The sequence below is a fragment of the Phyllobates terribilis genome, unplaced genomic scaffold, assembly GCF_046119375.1.
Source record: "Phyllobates terribilis strain yellow unplaced genomic scaffold, ASM4611937v1 Scaffold_1__5_contigs__length_1240528914, whole genome shotgun sequence".
Classification (NCBI taxonomy): domain Eukaryota; kingdom Metazoa; phylum Chordata; class Amphibia; order Anura; family Dendrobatidae; genus Phyllobates; species Phyllobates terribilis.
Window position 1 is genome coordinate 446081889 of NW_027362761.1, and position 21713 is coordinate 446103601.

At 42.3% G+C, this 21713-nt stretch overlaps 1 protein-coding gene across 6 annotated transcripts in view; it reads right to left on the bottom strand.

Moving 5' to 3' along the window:
- Nucleotides 1-21713, bottom strand: part of RGMB (repulsive guidance molecule BMP co-receptor b) — a 65980-nt gene that overhangs the window by 32851 nt on the left and 11416 nt on the right. For 4 of the 6 annotated variants that reach the window (XM_073678057.1, XM_073678049.1, XM_073678065.1 and 1 more), the window contains one exon: nt 15625-15829. In XM_073678057.1, coding sequence (XP_073534158.1) covers nt 15625-15829 — 205 coding nt within the window. Of the gene's footprint in view, nt 1-15624; nt 15834-21713 lie in introns of all 6 variants that reach the window. The other 2 variants (XM_073678074.1, XM_073678081.1) reach the window with 1 other exon arrangement.

Below are 21713 nucleotides of genomic sequence, written 5' to 3' on the forward strand. Positions count from 1 at the left end.
GCCCAGAAGGCTGTGCGATCGAGCATGAGCCCTGCTGCCCAGAAGGCTGTGCGATCGAGCATGAGCCCTGCTGCCCAGAAGGCTGTGCGATCGAGCATGAGCCCTGCTGCCCAGAAGGCTGTGCGATCGAGCATGAGCCCTGCTGCCCAGAAGGCTGTGCGATCGAGCATGAGCCCTGCTGCCCAGAAGGCTGTGCGATCGAGCATGAGCCCTGCTGCCCAGAAGGCTGTGCGATCGAGCATGAGCCCTGCTGCCCAGAAGGCTGTGCGATCGAGCATGAGCCCTGCTGCCCAGAAGGCTGTGCGATCGAGCATGAGCCCTGCTGCCCAGAAGGCTGTGCGATCGAGCATGAGCCCTGCTGCCCAGAAGGCTGTGCGATCGAGCATGAGCCCTGCTGCCCAGAAGGCTGTGCGATCGAGCATGAGCCCTGCTGCCCAGAAGGCTGTGCGATCGAGCATGAGCCCTGCTGCCCAGAAGGCTGTGCGATCGAGCATGAGCCCTGCTGCCCAGAAGGCTGTGCGATCGAGCATGAGCCCTGCTGCCCAGAAGGCTGTGCGATCGAGCATGAGCCCTGCTGCCCAGAAGGCTGTGCGATCGAGCATGAGCCCTGCTGCCCAGAAGGCTGTGCGATCGAGCATGAGCCCTGCTGCCCAGAAGGCTGTGCGATCGAGCATGAGCCCTGCTGCCCAGAAGGCTGTGCGATCGAGCATGAGCCCTGCTGCCCAGAAGGCTGTGCGATCGAGCATGAGCCCTGCTGCCCAGAAGGCTGTGCGATCGAGCATGAGCCCTGCTGCCCAGAAGGCTGTGCGATCGAGCATGAGCCCTGCTGCCCAGAAGGCTGTGCGATCGAGCATGAGCCCTGCTGCCCAGAAGGCTGTGCGATCGAGCATGAGCCCTGCTGCCCAGAAGGCTGTGCGATCGAGCATGAGCCCTGCGGCCCAGAAGGCTGTGTGATCGAGCATGAGCACTGCTGCCCAGAAGGCTGTGTGATCGAGCATGAGCCCTGCGGCCCAGAATGCTGTGTGATCGAGCATGAGCCCTGCGGCCCAGAAGGCTGTGTGATCGAGCACGAGCACTGCTGCCCAGAAGGCTGTGTGATCGAGCATGAGCCCTGCTGCCCAGAAGACTGTGTGATCGAGCATGAGCCCAGCTGCCCCGAAGGCTGTATGATCGAACATGTGCCCTGCTGCCCAGAAGGCTGTGTGATCAAGCACGTGCCGTGCTGCCCAGAAGGCTGTGTGATCGAACATGTGCCCTGCTGCCCAGAAGGCTGTGTGATCGAGCATGTACCCTGCTGCCCAGAACCTGTGTGACTATGAGGAATGTTTGATGAGTTTTTACGCTGCGTATTTTCGCTGTGTGTTTTAGGCTATGTTCCCACAATCAGTATTTGTTGAGCTTTTGACGCTGCAGAATTTCTGCACCTATTCCACACCTTACTTTACTTGCGTTTTTTCAATGCGTATTTGTGTCTTTTGTTACATGCGTTTTAAGACAGCATTTTTGTCTCTTTTTGTTGTGTCATGATTTAAATAAAGATGCTTTGTTTTTGATACTTCCTGTTGTTTTCTTGCTTTGACAAAACTTTATTGATATAATTAGGTGCGGATTACATGTGTTTTTGATGCGTTTCCACTGCGGAAATCAGGGCTGTGGATTCGGTGTCCATTTTGGTGGAGTAGGAGTCGGTATAAAATGGAACGAGTCAGACTCCTAAAATATATAATAAATTGGTACAGTAGTACAATGCAGGATGTGCTGTACAGTTTTTCATAAGAATTTGGGAAAGTTATGAAATGTCCTATAAATGTCTGTTCTGTACCTGATCTAAGGATCTCGGCTTTTAGTTGAGATGAATCTGTGCTGCACTTTATGTACACGCTCAGTAGTGAGGCAGGGCTGTGGAGTCAGAGGTTTGGCTAACCGACTCCACAGCCCTGGCGGAAACACACCAAAAACACATGTGCGTTTTTTTGATTTTCCGCATCTAATGTAAGTTTATGGGGAAATTTCGTGCAGAAAACTCTGTGTACCAGCAAGAGAAATTGACATGCTGCGGATTGGAAAAACTCACAGCAGGTCAGTTTACGCAGCATAAAAAAGAAGAAATCCCATCCACTTTGCTGGTACTTTAAAAAGCTGCGTTTCTGCTGCACAAAAATACTCAGTGCCAAAAATGCGATAAAAGCTCATCGTGGGAACGTAGTCTTACAGTTCTAGAAAAGTGGATGGGATTTATATAAATCTAACCACTGTGCTTCTTTTGTTACTCAGTATAAACTGACCTGTGCGTGTTTCAAATCCACAATATGTTAATTTCTCTTGCGGGTACGCTGAGCTTTATATGCAGATTTTCCCATAGACTTGAATCAGATGAGGAAAATCCACAGGTAAAAAATGCACATGCGATTTTGATGCGTTTCTGCCGCGCATGACTGTATCAATAAAGTATTGTCAAAGTCAAATACCAGGAAGTATCAAAAACAAAGCAGCTTTGTTTAAAACGTGACTTACCAAGAAGAGAAAAAAACACAGCCTCAAAAACAAGATAAAAACGCATGTAAAAAAAAAAAAAACGCACTCAAAAATGAAATGAATAAAAACGCAAGTAACCTAATTTACATTTTAGGTGCAGGCGGACTTCTCTCTTCCATGACCAGGGCAGAGTAAAGTTCTGCAGTGAACATACGCCGGGGAGCTTTAATCTCTCCTGGTGCATGCGCACTGCAGTACTTTGCTCTGCCCTCGACAGGGCAGAGAAGTGCACCTGTGCAGGAGCACGATGCTGGGGACACTGTATGGATGACGGAGGACGTGTCATCCACATGAAGCAAGAAGGAGGTCGGCATCGCAAGAAGAGAGGCGGCTAGTGTTGAGCGAGTAGGTTTTGTTCCGAGTATGCTCGGGCCGAGCTCCAGCTGCTCGGTGATGTGTTTAAATCGCTCCCGTGTGCATGATTTGCAACTGTTTGACAGCTTTATTACATGTGAGGAATATGTAAGAAATAGACATTCCTTACATGTACTAAAACTGTCAAACAGTCGCAAATCATGCACACGGGAGCGATTTAAACACATCACCGAGCAGCTGTAAATACTCGGAGCTCGGCCCGAGCATACTCGGCGAAAGGGTTAATAGAACATACTCACTCAACACTAGAGGCGGCACCGGATCAAGACAGCGACGTCCATCAAACCTGACAGCCCTGTAGGTGAGTATAATAAAAGGTCTTTCTCTTATCTTGCAGGCCGGATTGTGAGCATATATACAGCATTATAGAATGCTGTATATCAGGGCTGAAAGGGGCTGGCCTTACCTCATATGGGACAAACCTGGTGACAGGTTCCCTTTAAAATAATTTATAGTAAAAAGAGTAGAACAAACCATAGAGGCCCTTTAACACGGCAAGCAGTTCTGTGCCATGATACTCCATGCCGACACTAATGCACTTAGCAAAGCAAATTCTGTCACTTTGTATTATGAAAAAGAATGACACCATTTCCCATTTGCAGGAGATAGAAAGGTGATTTAGTCTTATCTGGATGTGGCAAACATTACTCTTCTCTTCATACAGCTGATCATATTTTCTCAAGATTCCTGGGATAGATTGCACTTACTAATGGAATCCTGCTTTTAAATGAGCATTTTGGTGGTACAAGATGAGATTAATGGTTTGTTTGTTGGGCATTTTCTGAGTGACAACGTGGTAAATGTGAAATAAACACCATGCATTACCCAACACAAAGAGCTTTTAAATGGATGAGCGCAGAGCAGTAATTCTATTATTTTATCTATATTAATCAGTAGTGGGAAAGTATGCCCGGAAGGGGCTATGTGTCATTTACTTTCAAAAAAAAAAAAAGAAGGGTACTGCAGTTTCTTCCAATAAAGGTTATTCATTGTAAGATAGAAAGTTATACTATTTTCTAGTATATTTTCTGTATGAATCATCGGCTTTCATGATCTCTGCTTCCTGGTATTAAAGAATGAACTTGACTTATTCTAGTGGCAAAAATAATCTGTCCTAGTTATGTAATGGACACGCGGGTGCTCAGATCGTTACACAACTCACTGTACTGCGAACAGGACTGGGGGAGATTTGTTAAAGTGAATTTGTCAGTAGGATTTCACTCCAACCCCCAAAAGTATTTATATGCACATGCAGCTCTTTCAAAGACAGGTCGAACAATACCTTTACATGTCCAGTCCCTTCCTCTCTTACAGAGAAAATCAGCATTTGCATTGCTTTGCAATGGATATTTGTAGATCTTAAGCCTCTGTCACTCCAACTCTATTCCCAGCCTAGTGCCACCTCCTCTGGCTTGATTGATGGTTCCTTTGCCTGAAGTCAGACAGCATACAGGCTGTCAGTCAAGCAGGAGGAGACGCCGCTGAGTGGGGAATAGAGCTGGAGTGACAGAGGCTTCAGAACTACAAATATCCATTTGTACATCAGTGCAAATGCTGATTTCTCAGTACAAGAGGAACGGACTGGCAAGGGAAAGGTATTGCTTGACTTGTCTTTAAAAGAGCTACATTTGCCTATAAATCGTTTTGGGTGTGAAATCTGCTGACAGATTCCCTCTAAAGGGTTATTTCCATCTTCATAAATAGACATGCGCTTTTGCAATTTACAGCCATTCTTTGAGATATTAATATTTAGAGGCTGACCACCGCTGCTGTCAAGCTTGTAAGCACTGCGCTGAAGCTGGCTGAAGCTTCAACAGTGTTAATATCTCAAAAATAGTTTGAAATTTTTAGAAGTGGTAAATTGCAAAATTGCTTACATTAACAAGCACTATCCAGGAATACCCATTTATCAAGATAGGAGTAAGCCTTTAATACTTACTTGTGGTGATTAATTATGTCTCCACAGTGCAGCATCTATTAGGATTCATTAATTTTATACATGACTTGTTAATAATGATGAGCGAGAATGCTCGTTAGTCGAGATTTACGAGCATGCTCGGTTGTTTTTCGAGTATCTTCAGCGGTGCTCGGGTGTTATGTTTTAATCACTCTGTGTTCATGATTTGCTACTGTTTGACAGCTTCAATACATGTGAGGAATGCCTGTTTCTTAGGCATTCCTCACATGTATTAAAGCTGTCAAACAGTCGCAAATTATGAGCACTGAGTGACTAAAACATAACACCGAGCACCGCTGAAGATACTCGGCGAGCACCCGAGCATGCTCGTTGAAAGGGTTAACAGAACATACTCGCTCATCACTACTTGTTAATGAATTTGAAAAAGGTTTAAAACAATGCAAGGTAACTAAATTAGAGAGCGCAAATAAGGCTATGTCTACATTACATTTTTTTACATGTTTGTGACAATTTCAAGGCTTCTGCTTGTTCAGACATAACCTCCAAAAGAGTCAATCACCATAATAAGGCAGGCAGAGTGATAGGGTTGGTGTGAATTGATTGCCAGGACCTGGCCAGGTCAAAGACCTATGTTCATCAGACGAGTGCCCTGGGAACCACCTCCTACCTCCCAGCATCCATGGGTCTTCTTTCGATGAGGTCGCACCAGACCAGCTCTTGATGCTGAGAGGTAAAGTGGCAGTTCTCATGGCTCCAGTCTAACAGCCACAGATCACTGACCTGGCCGCTGGACAGAGTCCTGCAAAGTGATCAGCACCATCTCTACTTTGTGACTATTGTTCTCCATCTGGCCTCTATTTCGGCATGGTCTGTTCTATTTAAGAGAGTACAAAAGTGTGGTGCCAGAACCAGGACCCTCCTCATTATGGTGAAAGGTTCTATCGGGGACTCTATCCAAATCCTGTTTTTCACAGTTTCAGACTAACATGTGGCCAGAATGTGATGTGAACCTGAGTAGTACAAGGACTTGCGAATGGAAAACTAATCATTCACAAATTAAAGGACATATTACTGGAATTCTTTCATGCTGGTCTCTGTCTACCAGGCTCTGATGGTACAATGCTTGTTCCCATAGGCCACATTAATAGACGCTGAATACTAAGGTCTTATTCAATGTTCCATCGAGGCATTTTTCAGGGCATAGAGTCACGAATACTCAGGCACCTCGCTTATTTCTAACTTTGTGTTACAGGGGCCCATTCTCGAGATAGATGTAGTCCCTGTATTGGAATCCACATCTATATAGCACTTTTAGCATATGCCATTGATTTGCTGTAAATGCCCTGGATGGGAACACCCTTTTAAAGGTATTAGTGATGTATGACTCAGATAAAACATAATTCTTTTTTTCGTTGTTAGACAAATTTAAGATTAAAACACGATGTGAAAGGGCTTGGCAAGTGAATGGCAGCCAGACGTAACAGGACAGGCATCTCAATGCAAACTATTTTAAATGTACCTTTTTCTTATATTGAAAAATAAAAGCTTTACCGTTCAACAAGATGCTGAACTGTGATTTCAATGGGGCATAATATTGGATCCCCTCTTGCATTGTACAAAAACAATCGATAATAAGTATGGTGTATGGGTGTTGTACTTGGAACATAGGCATGCGCAATACACGAGTCTGAATTAGAAGTCTGCTTTTAGCACATTTTTATTGTTCAGATTTAACAGTTATATAACTTTGCCAATGCTAGAAAAAAAAATGATTGTGCAGTTTTCTCCATTCATATTAATAGCTCTACTAAAAAATGATGTATGGCCATTAGAAACAAACAAGGATTTCTATAATCTGCCGTGTGACTTCTCCACTCCGCTCTGTGTGACGGCCACTTGACTTCCCACAATAAGCTGCGGTATGGTAACAGGGAAACGGCAGAATTCTGAAATGAGTTTTAGATATGGATAGAAAGGAGAACATCAAGTAACTCGGAACCACTACAAATTTGGGAAAGAAAAGAAAGCAAAGAATTTACAAAGTTACTCAACTTTTATGTGCATATTAGCTTTAGAAATTGCAGGAACTGTCTTAGATTTTTCTATCCATGCATTGCTCATGCGTGGATGAGATGACGCCTATCTTAGGGTAGGTTTTAACCTGCAGTTTTAGGTCTTGAAAAACGCGAAGAACAAAATTTGATTAAATTGCATTGACTAGTTCCAAGAACGTATATTGTTCTGCTTTGGTTGGGGTTTATAAAAAATATGTATGTGGTTTTAAAGGGAACCTGACAACTGGTACATGCTGCACGGTACACGGACAGCATGTATCAGACGCTGGCTACATCATTACATCATTTCAGACATATATGTTTAAAGGGGTTCTCCACTACTTTTACATTGATGCCCTATCTGTAGGATCCGCCTCCTATTCAATTGAATAGGAGGCGGATCTGCAGTACACCGCGGTGGCCACTACCACTTCACGGCGGAGCCCCACAGGTGAGCACTTCCAGCCTGCGGAAGCCGGCACCGATAGCTACTGATCGGCAGGGGTGCCGCGTACAGGACCCCAGCCGATCATACATTGATGCCCTATCCTACAGATAGGGCATCAATGTAAAGGTTGTGGACAACTTCTTTAACTCTGAAAAGTTCCTCTTTGGGTGATCGGTCTCTCCCTATACACGGAAAGACGCGTTACTCCAGGGCGGCGGGTGGGGAGAAGCAGTCCAGTACCGAGCGGCTTAGGAGATTAGTCGGACAGTCGGGTCCACCACCCGTTTCTCCCCTCCCACTGCCCTGGAATGACGGGGCTCTTCCTGTGTGCATGTATAGGAAGAGACCTATCACTTAAGATGGTGTGTGTGGGGAGAAGCCGCTATTAACACTAGGACTACTGGACTCGTGACCCCGCCTAGAACTACTGAAAGGAGTCATTTTGACTCCTTGCTTGTTTTCGTTTATTTTTAGAGTTTCATTTGTGGTTATTTATTAATAATTATATTTTTTGTAATGTATTATTATTGTGAGATCCAACAGTAATGCTTTTGATTGTTTTTTTTCTGCTTTTCTTATTTTTCTACAGAAAATAACAATAATTATAATAGACGTTTTTCAAACATTTTTTTTTATTCAAGTGCACACATATAAACAACAACTGAAGAACAAAAAGCAGAGAAAATGTAGGTGGAGGAGCATAAAAATGAAAATATGGCGCAGAATTCACCTTCTAAACATTTGGTGTTTCGCATTTTAGGCATTGCCTTTGATTTATGGCAGTACATTGCCCACACAAAGACTTACCACAAGTCTTACAATTTCCGACAGATCTATTTTTCTTGCACTTTTCTTTGAGCTGGCAAAATTTTGTTTGAACCATCACTTCTGAGCATGTAGAAACTTGGGACGTGGAACCCTTTTCCCTATCTGTGACATAAGGACCACTCAACTCTCTCACAAGCGTTTGCAAAAATGCCTTGCGTGACATTTTTTGGTGGGTAATCTCCTTGAATATTATCCATGCATTTATATCCGCAAAGTCTAAGGCATTTTCAAATGCATGAACAGGCCATCTCCTTGTGCATGTTCGTGTGGTATATTTTCGTGCCATCTGATCCACTACATCTACTCCATATTTTGTTTCATTGTAAAACTTTACCGTTTCTGGAGTTTTTTTAGCGGAATCAGACGCAACAACAACATCTGGATGGACGGAACTCAAAATGACAACATTTTTGTTGGGCTTTCCTTGATATACTGTAAGTGTAAAATTGTCTTCATTTCTAAACACTTAAGTGTTGTACAATTCCTCTTTCATGGATTTTATTTCTTTAGGCACTTCTCGCCTTATCTTGTTCAGTGTTCCCACGATGGTTGTTCCTTTGCTTTTTAGCTGTTTAGCTAATTTTACTGAAGTAAAATAATTATCGGTTGTAACATTGCGACCTTTTTTCAAAAACGGGTCCAATAACTTCATTACCACATGGTCAGCTAAACGGTCCTCAGCACGGCGTGTGTCATCTTTGCCTAGATAAGGGAAGCCATTTGCCAGATATTTGCTCCTCTTATCAACAGCTAGCCAATATTTGTGGCCATATTTATCTGGTTTGGAAGGCATGTACTGCGTGAATGGACACCTAGTTTTGCTTGGGAAAAGTTGCTCATCCACCATTATGTATGGGCCAGGTTTGTAACACGCAATACAATTTTCAATAAACCTGTCCCACACAGTAGAAAATAGAGCAAACTTGTCCGTTTGCAGTCTCTCCGATCGAGTAGATTTCTCATCAAATCTGAGAAACCTCATAATTTCAACAAAGCGGTCCCTAGACATTGTCGCTTTGCAAAACGGTATTCCCCAGTCATTACACCAAATACTGCTAATCGAGTGACGGTTCGTGCCAGATATTCCACGAGCATAGAATATCGCAATGAATGCATCTAGCTCCTCATCAGATAGAGTTTGTTCAGCATTACACAGTAATACAAGCAGGTAAAACACAAGGAAAATGTGAAAAGTTGACATGTAAATTGAACTACATCTATATGAACATCAGGGTAAATAAGACAGAGTGAAAAAATTATGCACAAAACTTTATAGCAACATTTAGTGACAAAAGGACCTCAAAATATAGTAGGGAGTCAAAATGACTCCCTTCAGTAGTTCTTGGTAAATTTTGAAAAAAACGCGCAAATTTTTCACCAAAATTATTTATTCTCACAAAATCTTTTTTCACATCATATTTGAGGAAAAGTCACCGAGTTTCAAGCCGGAATTCTGAAAAATGTAGTCACAGAAGAGAAATAAAAAACGAAAGGAGTCAAAATGACTCCATCAGTAGTTCTAGTGTTAAACTATGCCTTTCTCTGAAACGCCGCATCGTTTCAGTCTCAAACATACCTGACTAACATCTTACAGGCAGCCGCGGTCTGATACATGCTGTCCATGGATTGGACAACAAATATATCATCTGTCAGATTCCCTTTAAAAATGTATTACACTATGCATTTTAGTGCAGTTTTGGCACATGTGTGCACATACTAAATTATTTCTTGTTTTATAAAATTTAATCTCATGCAAAAAAAAACCTTAAAAACTTCTGTTTTCCACAGGCTTGCAGACATCGCTGCTGCTGATCTTAGTTATCAGGCTTGCACTAGTGATGTCAAGTACATGACTGCTGCAGCCAATCACTGGGCTCACCACTCATGTTGACTACCTTGTAATCATTACTAAGCAGTGATTGGCTGGAGCGGTCACAGCTGCAGCCTGTCAACAATGACGAGGGGCAGCAGCGCAGATGCATCACTGGACATGCTCTGGGTCAGTGTAGCTGAGTTTATTATTATTAATTACATCTGCAAAACTCATTAAATGTGAAAAAAATCCACTGTATGCATCTCTTTCCCTAAGATAACGGGCCATGGTCTCTGCAGTGCATGACTATTTGAAGGGACTTTGCATGCACTGGTCTTTATATATCTTGAACAATATGTATACTATAGATGCATTGTATTAAGAGTTTCCCATCAAAGCTTGTTCATGAAGAATTACACAAATGATGGATAGGACGTAGCAGTCAGTTACTGCCGGGGCCTCAAGAACAGAAAGATATTTCTGCTGTGGTCCGCAATGCAAAGGAAGTTAGCAATAAATAATGCAAAACTAGAATCAAGAGCAAAAGGAAGTGGCTGTTCAAAGGAGAAATGATCATGATGTATGATACTTAGCTTTACTTTTTTTATATCTATTTATGATTGATATTATTGCTTCCAATCAAAAATAAAAAAAATCATGAAATAACACTCATATACAAAGCCAGGATTTAGCATTAACATGACCCTGATTTTGTAATATTGAGATCCTTTCCATTGTACTTGCATTTCCAGGACTGATGGCCTATTCTAAGGGCTTGATCAGACGACCGTACTAATTGGATGAGTGTTATCTGTCGTTTTGACGGATAGCACTCTTCCCCATGTTATTCTGCAGGGCCGTGTACATGTTCAATTTTTTCCTCATATAGAGCCGATCCGTGAAAAAAAAATCTCGCAGCATTCTAGAGTTTGATCCCATTATCGGATCGTACTCAGCCAAACAAGTCAATGAGTGAGTGGAAATCATCGGACTGCACTCGGATGACATCTGAGTGCAGTCCGATTTCTACTGACTGACAGAATGGAGAAGATAGAGGAATATTTTTCTCCATCTTTTATTCATCTGAAAAAAATTGCATCACACTATGATCACTGTCTGTTCAAACTCTAATCAGAGTGTGATTAGCATAATCGACCCGATTCTCTCGTTTGTATATACAGTCGTTTGCACCTAGCCTTAGGAGAGGGCATCCATTTAAAAATGGAGTGGGTTTGACTCATGATACCCCTATTGATCAGGTGCCTGAAGGTGCAGTGGCCCCTTCTTTGATACTAGGCATTGCTCTGTATTTTTGGTAGTGGCTCCTGGTGCTGCCGCTCAGTCGTATATAATTGAATAAGACTGAGCTGCAGTACCATGCACAGCCACTACCAAAAGTATGGCGCTGTGCTTGGTAAACAATAAACGGTAGGCATTTCTCATTGATCATTAAAGGGTGCTAAATAATGGATCTGATTGCTACTGTAGGAACGAAAACCCCTTTAAAGCAATTATCTCAAAATAGACTATGGTGGAATGTTAGTAGGATATACAACCGATGTCTGATTAAGGGGTGGGCTTTCCCTAGAGGCTGTGTATTCAGCCCATTATATGAATGGACTAATAGAATGTCCTGTTTTTTCCGACTATTGATGCTTTGAGGAAGTGGTACATGTAAGCAGGCCTTCTATCAGCCCACTAGCTCATAGGGAAAGTCGGATTTAGAAAACTAATTTTCAAATTAGCCATTTAAAAGTTAATTTAGGCAAGACCTACATTCCAGAAACCATCCATTATCCCAGGAAGGGCGACTACGAAGAGTCTACGTCACTGCAGGACCCTGCACGTGCATGCATTACCCTGACAGGCTATTAATTTCTATGAGCACCATGAAATGTTTCATTTCTTCTAGTGTACCACTGGGGCTAGTGATTGGCTGCAATGGCCACAAATGGTAGACAGCAAGTTATCAGTGCCGCCATGTAAACAGGTACCGGAGGAGCAACGCTGGAACGACCAGGATTTAACCGGTCGTATTCCATTCATTTATCGCAACTTTGTTAGGAACTTGGGAAACCCGCTTTAAAGTTATATCATAAGAGTAACATAAGTCCAATAATAATAATAGATATTATTAGATAATCAAGCGGTTTGGTATTACGTCATACCATCCGATAATAGTGCTATCTACAGACTGACGGTCACAAATGACTAATCTCCGAGCTACCATTGTGGTTACATAATAACTCACTGATAGAAATCCAGATGTAAACATTTAATAGATAATCAGGCTTTGTTGATCAGATTTAGATTAGCCCGCCTCAACCTTTCCCCGGCTAATCGCTGCAGGAATTATTCAAGGTAATGATCTTGAACAAAAGCACCTCTCAGCCATCCAGGCCCATACAAACCCTTCAAATTAGTCACAAGCCACAAATATTAGGACGTTATGCAAAGGTCAAATCACACATGTGGACCCTGCATGTTTCAAAAACTCCAGTATGCAATTCTAACCTCTCCAGAGCAACCCTAACTTAACCATTCACTGCCAGAGGGGAGGAAGCAGGCTTGGGGATGTAATCCAATCTGCTCCTTGTGAATGGCTGCTGCAAACCACATATCATTGCACACATCAATTGTAACAATTACAGCCATAATTAGTTTCACAAAGCACAGAAATAAACAGCAAGAGTTACAGCAGTGCCTACCATGCCAGCCCGCCATGCCCTGCACTGATACACAGCTAGCAGGTAATGAGTGGGCATCAGAACTGAAGTTTTGCAGGGGTTAATTTTTTTCTGACTCTCATTCAGAGCAGAATCAGCACAAGGCTCCCCTTTCTCCTTGTAGGAGCTGGAAACCTGATCTCAGCCTGACTCTCTGCAAACACCAGGAAAGGAATTGGGGGGTGGGGGAGACATCTGGATCATTACACACCATATACCTAACAAGGATGACTTAACTCTTACATGTCTGCCATAAAGTGCACACACCATATATGGGAATAAAGATAAGATTTAGGAAGGCATTTCAGTCTGGATAAATGATTGGATCAGATTTACACATGTCAGATAATGACTGAATTTTAATGGTTGGAATCATTGTAGCCATTTCTACAGAGGGAATATCACATGGTCTGATGGGGTGTCAATATTAGAAGTAAAAGAAAATGTAACATAAATATTGAAGTATGTAATAAAAATAACATCACTAATAATAACAATAATAATAAACACATAACACCATAAAAAGTAAACAATACATACAATATATGATCTACATACAATAAAAAATCAATACAATCAATGATATATATACAGTCAATGAAGAAGGTTTTATAGGCACCATCACCCAGAACTCCTGATGCAATGTCACCTTGGGGAAATCACAGATGCTTCACAGTACAGATCTCACCGGGGACTATATGCCAGCTGTGCACGTCAATGTGACCAGGCTTCCACACCTCTGCCAATATGTAGTACAAAGGACGCAGATGCTCACACATCACAATAATCATATATAGGCACAACGCACCATGGGGCACAAGTATCCATGCACTGCCCTCTATGAGAAGTGCCAGGTTCATGACAACGTGATGCCACCTCCTGGTCCACTCCTGACACCTCTGATGTCCTTCTCCACACAGAACAGTGTGATGTGATGTCCCTCTTCAAGGGCCATGGCATTGCCTTAATGTTTGTACACACGACTGATAGACTGGACAGCTCATTCCTCACACAGAAGAGACTTCCGTGCCATCAAAATGCCAATTACTTGATATAATCATCTGTCATATAGGGCATTGCAAATGTTCAGTACGAAAAAGTCCCACTACAATAGATATAATCTTTATATAGCTATTTGTACAGCATGAGGTTTCAGCATGGTCATCCCCTGGTGTCTATGGCAGGGCTGGAGATCTACTACTATCTAGAAATCTGTCTGGGTTACTATACCTTGATGTCTAGAAACATTTTTCACTGTAAAATCACTAAAAAGTCAAAATGCCTCCAGGTCTGAGTTGTCCATTTTCACACTATGTTGCCCATTCCTGAAGGACCTTGTCCACTTTTGCACTAATGTTAACATAACTTTTTTTTTTTTACTTATACAGCGCCATCATATTCCACAACGTTCTACAGATATTATCATCACTGTCCCCACCGGGAGCTCACAATCTAGATTCCCTATCAGTATGTCTTTGGAGTCACCACAATAACTGAAAATGACATTTGAAGGATCTTATGGTAACACTGATGACAAACAATCAGCTTCTCTTATGACAACACATGATCAAACGCTACAAACCCTAATCAATGGAGTTGGACACAACATTGGTGATCCCAGCTCTGAATGTGGTGATGCCATTTTGTATAATACTTCACAATGTTGGCATTTCATCAATAAATAATTAGGATAAAAGGTGAAGTGCTGAATAGTGGCCTGGAGCAGAGGCAGGAGGTGACTCCTGGAGGAGTGGAGGTGCTCATCTCGGGATGAAGGCTTCACCTATGAAGAACCCAGAATGTTATGTCAGTCTGGAGAGGAAACTCTAGAACCTCAGAGCATCTCCAGAGTCACTGTCATTATACAGTCATCAGTCCTCAAGGATCTACACACCAGAGCTGTCACCTCTGAGCACAGGACAAATAAGGCTCCTGGAGATCACAGGTCCAGGCTCCTCCAGTGTCAGCCACTCTATGGTTAACGACATATACTAGTAAGTAATAACCCCCAGCTGCCCCTATATCCATCATCTTACACCAGGGCCAAAGGCGTTACAACTTTCTCTACCCAACCCCCCCCCATGTCAAAATAATAAAAATAATCCAATCTTCACTTAATGGACCCACAACTTTGTGTTGTGTTAGCACCAAATCAACCGCAAGAAGAATTTTGTATAAGTCCAATGTAGTCCATATTGTTATGGCTTTATCTGTATACACACGGGGATTATGGCTGGGACCCCCGTGCAGACATAGTGGATCAGTTTGGTACCAGCACTTATTGTAAGCCATTACTGATGATATGTGACCATGTCGGAACAAGTCTCATGGTGACACGGGTGCGATCGTTTACAGCTCACTATGGACATGATCCCATGGCATGGACGGAGTTACTATCACAAGGATTTGTTAATGATGTCCATTTGTACGGGTGTCGGGGACATGTTATTTCCACAAACTATTGTCCAGCTCTGGTACCAATGGCTTAATTATTGTCAGAAGGGCTCAGCACTGGTATTATCCCGTTCTGGTACCATAAACCAAGTTACATTTACAAAGACTTATTTGAATGATCCAGTTCTGGTACCAAGAAAAAGACTATTGTCAGGAGGGCACGATACCGGTTCTGGTGCCAGGCGCATAATGACCATTCGGGGCGATTATTGTTGACATGATCCGATTCCCATACCATGGACCTCTTTGTACTTGGAGGATTATTTATCACTTATCTGGTTCCGGTACCATGATCAGATTACTGCTGAGAAGGTCCATTACCGGCATGGCTCAGTCCTACTGACATGGACACCATCTATAACCGGGCTCATCATGGGCAGGGCCCATAGGCTCTAACACTGGGTGTACCCATCACCCTGGCACCACAGTCACATAGGCTCAGCACATCTGTAGGTAACAGAAGAGGGTCTTACCTGTGTCCCCCCAGAGGGCCAGCAGCAGCAGCAGGAGGTGCAGGGGCCCCAGAGTGCCGCAGCGGTCAGCCCCGGGGCAGGAGAGTGCGGCCCTTCTCCCCATACCCATCCATTCAGGTCGCAGTGCCGGGCTCGGGGGCACAGCGGCGGGAGGGCAGCGCTCACTGATCGGGACGATGATGCCGGGGCACAGCCGCTTTCTTTTCTTCCTTAACGATCGCGGGAAAGTTTCCAGGAGACACAAACAAGGACGAAAACAAAGAGAAAGCGAAGAGGATGAGAGTTATACTGCGACCGGAGCGCACGGGACACAAAACGGAGGCACCGATCCCGGGGAGCCGTCCACAGTGCGAGCAGGACAGGGAGGAGGAGGAGGAGGAGGCTGAGGGCTGGGAGGCTCCGCACTCACCGCTCCCTCCTCCTCTGCTGACAGCCGGCAGACACTCCCTGAGCTGGGCGTACTGTGCGGCCGGGGCCGGGGAGGGGGCGCGGGGCAAGGTGGTCTCCTCACATTGTATACATATAGAGCATTACTTATAGCACTGGCTACCATTATATACTGCTGGCCACATACACCATATACACTACACTGATAATGTGTAGTATTACTGACAGCAATAGCAGAATACACTATATAATATACAGAGCTGCTAATACTATATAATAAACTGTACTAATAATAATATACTCTATAATATACTGTACTAATAATAATACACTATATAATATACTGAGCTGCTAATAGTATATAATATACTGTACTAATAATAATATACTATATTATATACTGCACTGCTGACCACATACACCATGTACAATAGACACTGCACTGATAATGTATATAATTACTAATAGCAACATCAGAATATACTATATAATATATACTGCACTGCTAATACTATATAATATACTGCACTACTAATAATATACTATATAATATGCTGTACTACTAATAATATACTATATAATATGCTGTACTGCTAAAGTATATAATATACTGTACTACTAATAATATACTATATAATATACTGTATAATATACTGCACTAATGATAACATACACAATATAGAATAGACACTGCATTGATAATGTATATTATTACTAATAGCAACATCAGAATATACTATATAATATATACTGCACTGCTAATACTATATAATATACTGCACTACTAATAATATACTATATACTACACTGTTCTACTAATAATATACTATATAATATGCTGTACTACTAATATACTATATAATATACTGCTCTGCTGATAACATACACAATAGAGAATAGATACTGCACTGATGATATATATCATTACTAACAGCAATATCAGAATATATAATATAATATATACTGCACTGCTGATAACACACACTATAGAATGGATTCTGCACTGATAATATATAGCGTTACTAATTATATATACCATACAACATACTGCATTACTAATATACCATATAATACACTGTATTACTAATAATAGACTATGTAATAAATATACTGCAGTGGTAATACTGTAATATGCAGCTGGACTGGTTATTATATACAATATATATATCTATATAAAATATATAATATACAGTGTAATATATGGCACTGATAATGATGTACACCCCTGTACAAGAACAGTATATGGGCACTTTACAGTTCAATAGTTCATCATAATACCCCCTTTTTGTGTCTACCACATAAGCGCATTACTGCTGCTTTGGAGGTGGAAATAGGCCCCATGAGTCCCGAGCTTGACTTTTTGTAGGACAAGTTGTACTTTTGAATACACCATTCATTTTATCATGTGATGCACTGTAAAATGGGGGGAAAAAATCCAAGTGCGGTGAAATTTCCAAAAAAGTACAATTTCACAACTGTTTTTTTTATTTTTTTTATTTACCATGTTCACCATATGGTAAAACTGACCTGGCTATATGATTCTCTAGGTCAGTACGATTATGCAAATACCAAACGTGTGCCGTTTTTTTATATAAGTGGTGAAAAAAAGTTCAGAAATTTGTAAGAACAAAAATGTTTTGCTTTTGTTGCCATTTTCCAAGACCCGTAACGTTTTCATTTTTCAGGATATGGGGCTGTATGAGAGCTTATTCTTTGCGCCCTGAGCTGGCGTTTTTATTGATACCATTTTGGGGTAGATAAGATGTTTTGATCACTTTTTTTGCATTTTATTGCAGTGTTTCAGCTGCCAAAAAAACTTTTACAAATGTAGCAGTACCAAGCGTTGATCGCAGCGCCAGCAGGGGACAATGATGAGAGCAGCGTTCAGCACCCGGCGCTTGGGAACAGCACTAACTTTACCGCTAATTCCCAGGCGCCGGTACGTGTGATACTGATGCGGCACACGGGCAGCACACAGTTGCAGCACACGGGCGGCACACGGTTGCCACACATATGCCACAGATAACACAGATATATGACAGATATATGACACGGATATCTGTTTTTTACAGTACCGGAAGCATCCGGACTGTGAAAGAGCCCTTATTCACAGTCTGACTCTGCTAGCACTGATTAGCACTGTACAACTGATAAGGAGAATGGAATGGCCACATCTAGTCATCTACATGTATGAGCTGTATGTAAATCCAAACCCAAAATGACGTTCGCCTGCTCTCTGATGCTGCAACAGTGTGGGAAATGGCGCCGCGAGTCAAATCACAAAATGTTTAAAAATTTCAGGAAATTCAATTTAAACTCAATCCTCTGCGGATCAATCAGCTCATCTCTAAGCAGCATTCATTTCTATGGGAGATACACAAAGAGGGGAGCACAGCTGCCCTTGGCTTTATCCGTAACTCCTTCCTCTGGTGGCCAGTACCATCAGAAGCAGATGTTCTCATCTTGGCCATGAAAGACAGAGATAGGGATAACCCTTGTAGTATTTTATACATTATCATACTGAATGATGGTACTGTTCAGAATGTTCTTGTCAACATTCGGAAAAGGGAGAGAGTTAATATAAGATACAGGAAATGTTGAGCGTCTGGTTATTTCTGTAGTTTAGAGATTGTGTTGGAGGAGTGTGAACACCAGTATATATATGGGTGGTCCTTCATCTTATTATATGGTGACATATTTCTGGCATATCACAGCTATCTCAGAGTTTCTTCTCCATGCTATCCAGCATCCAAGCGGAAGGCACTAGTAAACCATGTGAACTCAGCTATGTGTTTTTTTCTTCTGGCCAGACCTCTTATAATAGTCCCCATTCAGGGCTGCCGGAGGAATGTGTTGACAACTGCCACCTACAATGCGTCCTTTTCCTTTTAATGCGTTCAAGTACAGACTAATATTCTCTTTGCCAAATGCGTGTTTACTGACCAAGAAAAATATTATCACTTTAAAGAAAAAATGGTGCTGTACCCTGTTAGCCTCGCATGCTTGCAATTGTAATTTTTTTCTGCTTGACACGAATATGATTATGTTGTTATGTAATATTATTATTATTTAATTCCCTTATATAGCGCCATGAATTCCACAGCACTTTACAGACATTATCGGCACTGTCCCCATTGGGGCTCATAATCTAAGTTCTTTGAAGTGTAGGAGGAAATCGGAGAACCCGGAGGAAACCCACGCAGATGTTGTCTTTGGTGGGATTTGAACCCCGGACCCCAGCGCTGCAATGCTTACCACTGAGCCACCGTGCTGCCCATAATATATAATGTTTATGTATTTGCCGTATGTTCAGTATTTAATCTGTGTTAATAAAATAAATTGCAGATCATCACTTGAATTATTATTTCTATCATATATATTCAGGGACATAGGTTCAGGGGATAGGAGGGATATGCAGTGGTACCTGTTGCACCAGGACCCAGGTGTCATACGGGGTCTATGAGACCTCTTTTCACATAAGTATTATAGCTAGCTCATGGTATGTGGCAACCCTCTTACCTATATCTCTAAATAGCATACTTATATTTGTCTTATACAGTTTATGCTATCACACGTGGTCAGTACCTGACATTGAAGGGAATCTGTTAGCAGGATTTCACCTACCAAACTATTTATAGGTGCATGTAGCTCTTTCTAAGACAAGTCCAGCAATACCTTTACATGGCCAGTCCGTTCCTCAGTTACTATGAAATCAGTATTTAAATTGATATGCAAAGGAAGCTGAAAAGCTATTGTAGATCTGAAGCCTCTGTCACTCCAGCTCTATTCCCTGCCCAGCACCGCCTTCTCCTACTTGACTGACAGTCTCTATGCTGTGTGACTTCAGGCAAATGTGCCGACAGTCAAGCAGGAGCTGGCGGTGCTGGGTAGGGAACAGAGCTGGAGTGACAAAGGCTTCAGATCTACACCCTTATTTGCACATCAATTCAAACTTAGATTTCTCAGTAACGGAGAAAAGGACTGGCCATGTAAAGGTATTTCTGGGCTTGGCTTTGAAAGAGGTGACTGAACATATAAATAGTTTGGGGTATGAAATCCAGCTGACAGATTTCTTGTAACAGGGTTGTCCACTATTTGGACAGCCCCTTCTTAAATACTGTAGTTCCCCAAGTATTTATTTATTCATTTTACTCACTTATATAGCACCATTAATTTCACAGCGCTTTACAGATATGATCATCACTGTCCCCATTGGGGCTCACAATCTATATTCCCTATCAATATGTCTTTGGAGGGTGGGAGGAAACCGGAGAACCTGAGGAAACCCACACAAACACGGGAAGAACATACAAACTCCTTGCAGATGTTGTCCTTTGTTGGATTTGAACCCAGGACCCCGGTGCTGCAAGGCTGCAGTGCTAACTACTGAGCCACCATGCTGTTATAAGTAAAATAAAAATACCTTTATGCTCACGTCTTGCACCGTCTCCCTTCCAGCAGTGTCAGCATCAGATCTCCCAGCGCCTGTTTGATAATCAACAGCAGCTAATGTTCAAGTTCACAAGAGAACAACCCATTAGCAGCCACTGATTGGTTGCAGCCCTCATATGACATAACAATGTCATGCAAGAGCTGGGAGACGTGGCGCCAATATGACTGTAAAGGCGCTGGTGAGGAAGGGAGTGTAAGGGTTTTTTTTATTTTACTTTGGGTACAATATGATTTAAGGACGAGTTGTCCGAGTAGTGGAAAGCCTCTTCACCCTAATGTTTTTGGCAGATTAAGCTACATTTCCACAATGAGTATCTGGTGAGTTTTTGACATTGCAGATTTTCTTCAACATTTCTGCACCTATTAGCTAAATTTTGTTACTTGCATTTTTTCATTGCCTTTTTTACATGCATTTTTATTACATTTTCATGTTATAAATAAAGCCGCTTTGTTTTTGATACATCCTGGCATTTGGCTCTTACAAAACTTTATTGATACAGTCATTTGTGGAATACATGAGTATTATTCTATAGGGAAAATACGCACATAGAACTCATGGAACCTAAAAGAGAAATTGCCATGGTATGGATTTCAAAAACGCATCGCAGATCAGTTTACACAGTGTAAAAAAAAAGTACAAAAGGCCTGAGATTTCTACAAAATCGAATCATTTTGTTGGAACTGTAAGATGCTGCGTCAAAAACTCACCAAAAATTCATTGAGGGAACTTTACCTTAAAGGGATACCTCACAGACAAGCCTTGTTCAAACTATATTAGGGTATACAGTGGTCATAAAGGGGCTTCACCTCTTGGAACTCCTCAAAGAGCCACTAATAAGCTATGCATTGTCCACTGCAAGGGAAATGTAGCCAGCATGTCTCATCCAATACTCAATTATTGCTTCTCAGCCCTGCTGCATCCAAGCCTCCACTACTCCAGTGCCACTTCTCAGCTCTGCTACATCCTAGTCTCCACTACTCCAGTGCCACTGCTCAGCTCTGCTACATCCTAGTCTCCACTACCCCAGTGCCACTGCTCAGCTCTGCTACATCCTAGTCTCCACTACCCCAGTGCCACTGCTCAGCTCTGCTACATCCTAGTCTCCACTACCCCAGTGTCACTGCTCAGCTCTGCTAAATCCTAGTCTCCACTACTCCAGTGCCACTGCTCAGCTCTGCTACATCCTAGTCTCCACTGCTCCAGTGCCACTGCTCAGCTCTGCTACATCCTAGTCTCCACTACTCCAGTG